The sequence below is a fragment of the Acomys russatus genome, chromosome 19, assembly GCF_903995435.1.
Source record: "Acomys russatus chromosome 19, mAcoRus1.1, whole genome shotgun sequence".
Classification (NCBI taxonomy): domain Eukaryota; kingdom Metazoa; phylum Chordata; class Mammalia; order Rodentia; family Muridae; genus Acomys; species Acomys russatus.
Genome location: NC_067155.1, coordinates 60047533 through 60057509, shown reverse-complemented (window position 1 = coordinate 60057509; position 9977 = coordinate 60047533). Strand labels below are relative to the sequence as shown.

The following is a 9977-nucleotide window of genomic DNA, read 5'->3' as shown; positions in this document are numbered from 1 at the left end:
CCAGCAAGCAGCGTCCACCACGGCCTCTGCTTTAGCTTCTGCCGTGAGTTAATGTCCTGGCTTTTTGTGGTGATGGACTGCTCCCTATAAGCCAAACAAATCCTTTCCTCTCCAAGTTGTTTTTGGTCAGAGTTTTAATTATTAGGTTTTTTTTTTTTTCCTTTTTAGAGACAGGAACTCACTGTATAGCTCTGGTTGTCCTGGAACTAAAGATGTGCACTACCGTCCCTGGCTGGGCAGAGTGATTTTATCATTGCAACACAGAACACAGAGAGTGATGGAGGAACACTCATTCACCTCTGGCCTATATGTACACACACACACACGCACACACACACACACACACACGTGAACATATGCACTCACACACACAAATGAACTTATACAAGCAAAAATAAGTTTAAATTAAAACACAGTGCAAGGATTCTTTCGAGCCTCTGTCATCATTTGCAGAACAGGAAGGATGAAGGAACCGGTCAGTAAGGCTGTGGACACAGAACCAGATCATCCATAAGTGTTCCCACACTGCGTAGAAGGAAGCAACCAATGAGTGCGTGGTGCATGGTGAGCAAGTGGCTCTGTGATTTTGTGAGTCTGTCGTCTGGTCCTCCTCTCTCCTCGCACTGCGTACGTGAGCAGAAGACAGCAGGATGGCACCGCGGGCGGCCACACACGGCGGTGCACAGCGGGGGACGCAGGGGCAGACAGACAGGCCAGGGCGGGGAGAGAGACGGCAGGGACCCAGCCAGCGAGCCAGGAGGCAGCGAGAAGCGACACAGCGAGGGAGCCAGGCAGGGAGGCAGCGAGGGGGCAGCCCTGGAGGCAGAGCGCGACCGAGCCAGCCACCCACCAGCCACCCACCCAGCCACCCCCCAGCCACCCACCCACGCACCACCCCCCAGCCAACCACCCAGCCACCCACCCAGCCACCCACCCAGCCAGCCACCCACCCAGCCAGCCACCCAGCCACCCAGCCAGCCAGCCACCCAGCCACCCAGCCACCCAGCCACCCACCAGCCACCCACCCAGCCACCCAGCCAGCCAGCCACCCACCAGCCAGCCAGCCACCCAGCCACCCAGCCACCCAGCCACCCACCCAGCCACCCAGCCACCCAGCCACCCAGCCAGCCACCCAGCCACCCAGCCACCCAGCCACCCACCCAGCCAGCCACCCACCCAGCCAGCCACCCAGCCACCCACCCAGCCAGCCACCCAGCCACCCACCCAGCCACCCACCCAGCCACCCAGCCAGCCAGCCACCCAGCCAGCCACCCAGCCACCCACCCAGCCAGCCACCCAGCCACCCACCCAGCCACCCACCAGCCACCCTAGCCAGCCACCCACCCAGCCACCCAGCCACCCAGCCACCCAGCCACCCAGCCACCCACCCAGCCACCCAGCCACCACCCACCCACCAGCCACCCAGCCACCCAGCCACCCACCCAGCCACCCAGCCACCCAGACCAGCAGCCACCCAGCCACCCAGCCACCCAGCCACCCACCCAGCCAGCCACCCACCCAGCCAGCCACCCAGCCACCCACCCAGCCATCACCCAGCCACCCCCCAGCCACCCACCCAGCCACCATCAGCCAGCCACCCACCCATCCACCCAGCCACCCAGCCATCCACCCAGCCACCCAGCCACCAGCCACCCATCACCCAGCCACCCAGCCACCCACCCATCCACCCACCCAGCCACCCAGCCCCAGCCACCCACCCAGCCAGCCAGCCACCCATCCACCCATCCACCCAGCACCCACCCAGCCACCCCCACCATCCACCCACCAGCCACCATCCACCACCACCCATCCACCACCCATCCAGCCACCCACCAGCCATCCACCCAGCCACCCACCCACCCCCACCACCCACCCACCACACCCACCAGCCACCCATCCATCCAGCCACCCACCCAGCCACCCACACCCACCATCCATCCAGCCCCACCCACCACCCACCACCACCACCCACCCATCCACCCTCCATCATCCATCCACCCATCCACCCATCCACCCATCCACCCATCCATCCATCCACCCACCCATCCATCCACCACCCATCCACCCATCCACCCACCCATCCACCCACCCACCCATCCACCCATCCACCCACCCATCCACCCACCCACCCATCCACCCACCCATCCATCCACCCACCCATCCATCCACCCATCCACCCACCCATCCACCCACCCATCCATCCCCCCATCCACCCATCCACGCATCCATCCATCCACCCACCCATCCACCCACCCATCCATCCATCCACCCACCCATCCACCCACCCATCCATCTACCCACCCATCCACCCACCCATCCATCCACCCACCCATCCATCCACCCATCCACCCACCCATCCACCCATCCACCCACCCATCCATCCATCCACCCACCCATCCATCCATCCACCCACCCATCCATCCACCCACCCATCCATCCATCCACCCACCCATCCATCCATCCACCCACCCATCCATCCACCCACCCATCCATCCATCCACCCACCCATCCATCCATCCACCCACCCACCCACCCATCCACCCACCCATCCATCCACCCACCCATCCATCTACCTATACATTTACCTATTTACCCATCTCTTTGTTCATTCATTTATTCATCCATTTGTCCAACCATACAAAACAATATATATAATATTGAAAATAATGCTCTAGCTCCAATGGTATAGGACAGGGGCATCATTAGTGTGTGCTCGGGAATGTTACAGCATATGCTAATCAGCCAAAGCATCCAGCACTGGGATGTCACACCATAAACGCTCACAAGTGATAAGATCTGACAGCTGGGCTGGAGAGATGGTTAAGAGCACTGGCTGCTCTTCCTGAGTTCAATTCCTAGCAACCACATGGTGGCTCACAACCATCTTCAATGAGACCCGATGCCTTCTCCTGTCATGCAGACAGAGCACTGTATACATAATAAATAAATAAATAAAAATCTGACTGTCACACCATTAACTCTTTGTTAGGTAGATGTCAAACATATGGCTCTATTTTATTATCCAGCTTTTTTAGGAAAGGGATATGGTGAGGGATTCTGGGAGATTAGGCAGAGTCAGACTTGAAACAGTGAGCACAGACTAGCACATTGTTACAAGGATCTCCAGATGGTCTCACTGCTCCACGATGTGTGTCCATGAGAGAAGGGAGGAGGCAATGGCATGGCTGGACGTAGGAACATGGTGCTGGCTTGCCCTTCTCCGCTGGGCCTGGCCCCCACTATGTCGGATGGGCTTGCTGCTGGATGGGCATGTTGACCCGGCCCTGTAGCCAGTTGACGTAATCATTTGATGGCATATGGATGATGTGTTCTCGCACAAACTGTGGGGTAAGCATAGTGTTACTGTCAGAATCTGCCGGAAGCTGGACTAGGCCTCTCCCCCAACCTCTCTTTGATATCCCAGAAGACCTTGCAATTGAAATTCAGGATGCCCCCAATGACTCTGACACTCATATTTAGGGTGGTGCAAAAGTAACGGAGATTTTTTGCATTGTTGAAATTTATCACTTGACGTTGGAATACATTCTTAAATAGGTACGGTTGTGTATGCGCCATTTCTAATGCACATTTCTTGATTTACACGTTCGGTAATGACTTATCACTTGATGTTTATTTTATACCATGGAAATGATGTTAGTCAGAAAACAAATTTGAGTTATTTTCTTTTTTGAAAAACTTATTTTTTTTTGCTTTTATGTATGAGTGTATGCATGTGCCCGTAGAGGCCAGAAAAAGGCACCAGATTCCCTGGAACTGGAGTGACAGGTGGTCGTGAATATGGGGGCAAGGAACTGACCCCAGGCCCTTGGCAAGAGCAGCCAGTGATCTTAACTGTTGAGGAGCCGTCTCTCCAGACTTTGGGTGATTTTCTTATTTGGATTCAAAATACGTCCCAAAGCGGTAGAGACGACGCATTTGGCCTGGGAACTGATGACTGTCCAGTGCAGGAGTGGTCTAAGGAGGCAGTGGCTAGTTGAGTGCAATCATGGAAGCTGATCCTTCTGCAAGGACCCAAGAAAGCTGTTGCCTGAACCGTCCATTTCTCTAGTTATGCCCACAAAACCCATTTCTCAGTTAGATTGTGACACCAGCCAAAAAGTGGACAGGATAGGACACTGGCTCTGTGGCTTGACTGAAAAGCGAAGCCAAACTTGTACCAAAAAGTGTCACGGCAGCTGTTGGATGCTGGTCTGACCCACGATGGACTTCTTAATCTGTTACACCTGGGGATATCCGGGGATCTGTTGTCCTCTTCTGGCTTTGGCAGACACCAAGCATGTTTGTGGTACACACACATACACATAAGCAAAACACACATACACATAAAATAAAAATAAATTTAAAAGAGCCACTCAAATTTTCTGTGATGGCTGTTCTTGCTTGTCAACTGGTCTCCATTTGAAATGAGCTGAAACCCAGGTGGTTGTGGCTTTTCCTTGTGAGGGGGTTTTTCTTAATCAAATTCTCTGAAGGGGGAAGACACACTTTTAATCTAGATCCTTTGGGTGAGCAATGGCTGGATCCTTGTACCTTCAATTGGCAGACAGCCATTGCTGGATTAGCAGGGCTCTAGCATGGAGGTCATTCTAATAAATCTCTCCTGTCTGTACATCCCTATAGATTTATTCTATATGTTGTTCCAGAGAACCCCGCCTAATGCATTTGCTTTATACCAACAGACCAATGCCTCAAAAGTTGAACGAAGTAGGGTGAGTTTTGAGCTATGGAACTTGGAGCTATAGAGATTTGGACCAAGTCTGGGGCTATGAGATCTGGGGCTATGGAGCTGTGGGCTATAGAGTCTGGGACTATGGAGTCTGGAGCTATGGAGCCTGGGCTATGGAGTCTGGACCATGGAGCCCGGGGCGATGGAGTTTGGGCCATGGAGTCTGGGGTTTTGGAGTTTGAGCTATGGCGTCTGCTGCTATGGAGTCTGGGGCTATGGAGTCTGGACGATGGAGTCTGGGGCGATGGAGCTGTTGGCTATAGAGTCTAGGACTATGGAGTCTGGAGCTGTGGAGTCTGGGCTATGGAATCTGGACCATGGAGTCTGGGGCGATGGAGTTTGGGCCATGGATTCTGGGACTGTGGAGTTTGAGCTGTGGAGTCTGCTGCTATGGAGTCTGGGCTATGGAGTCTGGGGCTATGGAGTCTGGGGCTATGGAGCTATGGGCTATAGAGTCTGGGGCTATGGAGCTGTGGGCTATAGAGTTTGGGCTATGGAGTCTGGGGCTATGGAGTTTGAGCAATGAGTCTGGGGCTATGGAGCGTGTGGCCATGTTCACCCACCATATTCTCCCACCCTCCTACCACTGACGTGTGCTTCTTCAGTCATATGAAAACTCTCTTTCAGGGAAACACTTCTGTAAGCAGCTGCATGAAGATGCTGCTTTCCTGGAGTTTACTGCATCTGAAACTATGAATTTTTACACTACTGGGAAACAAACACGTCTCACTAGCAAAACTGTGTTGACGGGAGCGGCTCCTCATACATGTCTGAGCCTTGTTAGGGCAAGTTGAAACCTGCTGTCAGAACCTCGTGTTTCAGGCCTGGCTGGCTGTTTTGGGGAAAGGGCTCTGGCTCCAGTTTCTTGCCTCAATTTTAAGCCAATTTTAAGCTCATCTTGCTGTCATTCACCGAAGAAAATTTGGGGAGAGGAAGAAATCTCAGGTGAATGCATTTGCTTCCTCTTCTTACTTCTTAATATCTTAACATTTTTAATGGGGTATATTCACTATATAAAGTGATGAGCTCATAACGGTTCAAGGACGAGTTCACTGACAGTATTCATTCCCAGTTACTCCGCCTGTCCTCACTCCCATTAGTCCCCTTAAATTGTCATTTCATGCATACGAGTATATGTGTGTATTTGTGTGTGTGCATGGGCTTGTGTGTGTGTAAAATCTAGGTTCCACATAGGAGAGAAAAACCTGGAAGTCTGGCCTTTTAAGCTGATATAACAATGTTGTTATGTCCATGTCTTTGTAAATTCTATGTCTAGCTTTTATAAAGTCATTTGCCCTTACATTTTTTTTTTTGTTTGTTTGTTTGTTTTGGTTCAGCAATTCCTTTGAGCATTATGGCAGATCCAACTCTGCATTCCAGTAAAGGGCTTAGGACACACAAAACCCAGTGTCTCACGTGGGCTCTTGTTAAATGTTCCAACATGTTCTTGCCAGGAGCATGCTAAGTGCCAGTGCCCAAGTCTGTGGGCTCACTGTTAGGAAGGAGGGGAGCTTACATGGCTCCCCCTATTTAGTACTCTCCCATGCGCCTCAATAGCTGGTGGGTGGGGGCTGAACCCACAAACAGCAAGTGGGGAGATGGCCTCACGTTAGCTCTGTCTAGTCCGTCAGAGGTTTTTCTGAAGGTGCGTCGTATGGTGAATGCAGTAGTAGAGCCTGGACATTTGAACTGGTCCCCAGGGCCACCTCCTCCACCACCCTTGGCCTCACTCTGTGCACACGCTCCCAGATCCTTTTGTAGAAGGGCCATTGCAGTCTTAAGCCTGTCTACTCTCAGAGACCCACCATTTGATTTGCTTCTTTTTCAAGAGGCGTGAAGCCTCTATTAAAATGCATACATACAACCTGATAAAATTAAGGCTGTGTGGGCTGGAGAGAGAGATTAGGGGACAGGGGTGTCTGCTGCTCTTGCAGAGGACCTGAGTTTGCCTCCAAGCACCCATGTTAGGCGCCTCAGATTCTCAACCTTCCTGATGCTGTGGCCCTTTAATACGGTCCCTCTTGTGGTGACCATCCCCCAGCCATAAAACTATGTTTGTTGCTACTTCATAACGATAATTTTGGTACGGTTATGAATCATAATGTAAGTAAATATGTGTTTCCTGAAGTTCTTAGGTGACCCCTGTGAAAGGGTCGTTTTCGCAGGTTGAGAGCCGCTGGGCTAGAGAGATGGCTCAGTAGTTAATTTCTGCTTTTGCAGAAGGCCTGGCTTTGGTTCCCAGCACTCACATGGCAAATTGTAACCACAGGTAATGTGTTCCAGGGGATCAGATGTTTTTTTTTTTCTGTTCTCAAGGAGCACCAGGCCTTTGCACAGGGTACACATATGTACATGTAGGACATACACTCATATTATGCACAAGATAAAAATAAACAAATCTTAAAATATGACATCTTTGAAAGCAAGGGTGCACACTGAGAAGTTTGTTAAGTAGTTCTGGGGATTAAGGGTGGGGGCTTGCATGTGGCTTGCAAACTGCTCTGTCTCTGAGTGGCATCCCCAGCCTTCCTGGAATGTTTGATTTTGAGAAAGGATCTGCTAGGCTGTCAGGAAAGGGCTTGGGCTCAGCCTGTAGCCCGGGCAGGCACTGGCATTATGAGCCTTCTGTCTCAGCCTCCAGAGCAGCTGGGATTCCAGATGTCCCAAGCCTTTAGGGATGGTGGTGATTGTGACTACCTCCCCTCACCCTTAAGAAGAGTCCCGAGTCTCTATCTTGACCTTCACAGGTTTTCTTGGGCTGACATGTCATCTCCTTGATCACTTTCTGTCACACTCACTGACTTGCAAGGCATTTCTCCCACAAGTCAGGCCGTGTCTCTCGAGTGGCATTCCCTTGTGTCATCTTTGCATCACTGCACTCTTGTGCCTTCTCCTCATGATTACTCATGATTCTCGCTGTTCAAGTCCAAGATCAAACCTTACCTGGTCCTGGTCCTCCCTGGTCCTCCCTAACTCACTTTAAACCAGAGTTTCTCCATGCATCTAAGCCACCTGGGACCTCAGTAACATGTCAGTTCTGCATAGGCAAACACAAGCACTCAGTGAGGGCCACGCTGCCGGCCCATGAACCAACCATACTTTCAGTAGCACACTTTGAGATGCTCATTTCTATTATTAATCCATTCACATCTCCTCCAGGCCTCCCAGTCTCCAGGAGTACCACTTACATAACCGCCAATGACCCAAGGACACATGGCGTTCCCTCTCCAATTAGAATAAGAGCTTCCCCAGGGCAGTGTCTTTGTGTCTTGTGTCTCCTGGATGTTGAGAGGTGACTGGCTGAGAGCACCTGAGGTGCTGGGAGGGGAGGGAAGGGGAGGGAGGGGAGGAGAAGAGAGCATGGCCATTACCTCAATGGCCACTGCAATGTCTGGGGAGCACAGCTCCCAGATCCGCAGGTCCTGGAGCACCTTCAGGAGGACATGTGGCCGGATCCTCAGGTCCAGGTTCTCTCCAAACTTCTGCAGCTTTGTCAGGACCTTTTTGGCGGGCCGGAAGTTCTTCAGATCCTCAGGGAGTTTGGACAACAAATCAAAGTACCTTCAAGCCCAAGAGGAGAGAGCTGGTTAAAGAGCAAGGCTGGGGAGCCTGGGATAGGGAGCCTGGGATGGGGTCTGGGCCCCTTGGTTCACCTTCATTTTCTTTCCTGCTGTTCTTGGGATGTACCTCATGAGGGCAGCTTGAGGTTCTCCCTGGAGGGCCTGTGTTCTATAGCCAGTTTTTGTAGGCAGGTGTTTATTTTTAAGGGTAGGAAAACTGGGTATAGTTTCTGTTTCACTGGTAAACAAGGAAAGGGCATATTTTACAAGACTGCATTCATGGAATGGGTTTCTGTAGAGCAGATAGTGTAGAAATAGAGAAAACAAAATGGGGGGAGTGCATTTGAGGTTCTCTTTTGACTGTTAATCATGCCAAGGTGAATGTGGGCATATTCTAGATTGCAATGGCAGTGGCAATGATGGTGGTGATGGAGATGATGGAGGTGATGGAGATGGTGGTGGTGATGGAGATGATGGTGGTGATGGAGATGGTGGTGGTGATGGAGATGATGGTGGTGATGGAGGTGATGGAGACGATGGTGGTGACGGAGATGATGGTGGTGATGAAGATGGTGGTGATGGAGATGGTGGTGGTAATGGAGATGATGGAGGTGATGGAGGTGATGGAGACAATGGTGGTGATGGAGATGATGGAGGTGATGCTGAGATGATGGAGGTGATGGAGACGATGGAGGTGATGGAGACGATGGAGGTGAGGGAGGTGATGGGGATGGTGGTGGTGATGGGGATGATGGAAGTGATGGAGATGGTGATGGAGATGATGGAGATGATGGAGGTGATGGAGACGATGGAGGTGATGGAGGTGATGGGGATGGTGGTGGTGATGGGGATGATGGAAGTGATGGAGGTGATGGAGGTGATGGGGATAGTGGTGGTGATGGAGATGGTGGAGGTGATGGGGATGGTGGTGGTGATGGAGATGGTGGAGGTGATGGAGATGGTGGTGGTGATGGAGATGATGGAGGGTGATGGAGACGATGGAGGTGATGGAGGTGATGGGGATGGTGGTGGTGATGGGGATGATGGAGGTAATGGAAATAGTGCTGGTGATGGAGGTGATGGTGGTGATGGTGGTGATGGAGATGATGGTGTATGCATTTTTATTTCCATAACAAGCTCAGCGAACAGGCTGTGTGTTTCATGCTACCACTTGGAGTGCATTTTTGAGGTGGTGAAGAAAGGTGGGTCCTAACCCATCTCTGTCTAACCGACTAGCTCTAAGAGTATGCATTAAATGTGGTTAGGGCTCTTACCTCTGCCTATGCCCTCATTTGTCTCTCTCCCTTCTCTCACAGGCACTAATAATAGTAACTTAATGATAGAATTATTATATAATTTATAGCAATCATGAGAAGCGCCCTCTCCATCACATATGTACCATTGTAGAAGACTTTGAAGAGTAACCTCACCCACCAAGCATTCGTGGATACTCATCTTTGTGCTTATGGTATGTGTTTATGTATTTGTTCATGTGCCTTTGTGTGTAGCATGCGTCGCCATGAAATAGGACTTTGCCTGAGTTTAGCAGACAGTGCTGCACCAACTGTGTCTGACAGACAGTAGGTGTTCAATAGTTATCATCTGGGAGAGTGAATGAGTGAGTGGATGGGTGAGAAGCCCAGCTGAGCACCCTTGTAAGCAGGCTGTGG

At 51.5% G+C, this 9977-nt stretch overlaps 1 protein-coding gene across 1 annotated transcript in view; it reads right to left on the bottom strand.

The window, feature by feature from the left end:
• Positions 1-3147: 3147 nt before the first annotated feature.
• The window catches only part of Ccdc60 (coiled-coil domain containing 60), a 53990-nt gene continuing 47160 nt past the window's right edge, over positions 3148-9977 (bottom strand). Inside the window, exons 12-13 of the mRNA XM_051162156.1 lie at positions 8119-8308; positions 3148-3341 (exon numbers count right to left, since the gene is read on the bottom strand). Coding sequence (XP_051018113.1) covers positions 3240-3341; positions 8119-8308 — 292 coding nt within the window. The 3' untranslated portion in view covers positions 3148-3239. The remainder of the gene's footprint in view (positions 3342-8118; positions 8309-9977) is intronic.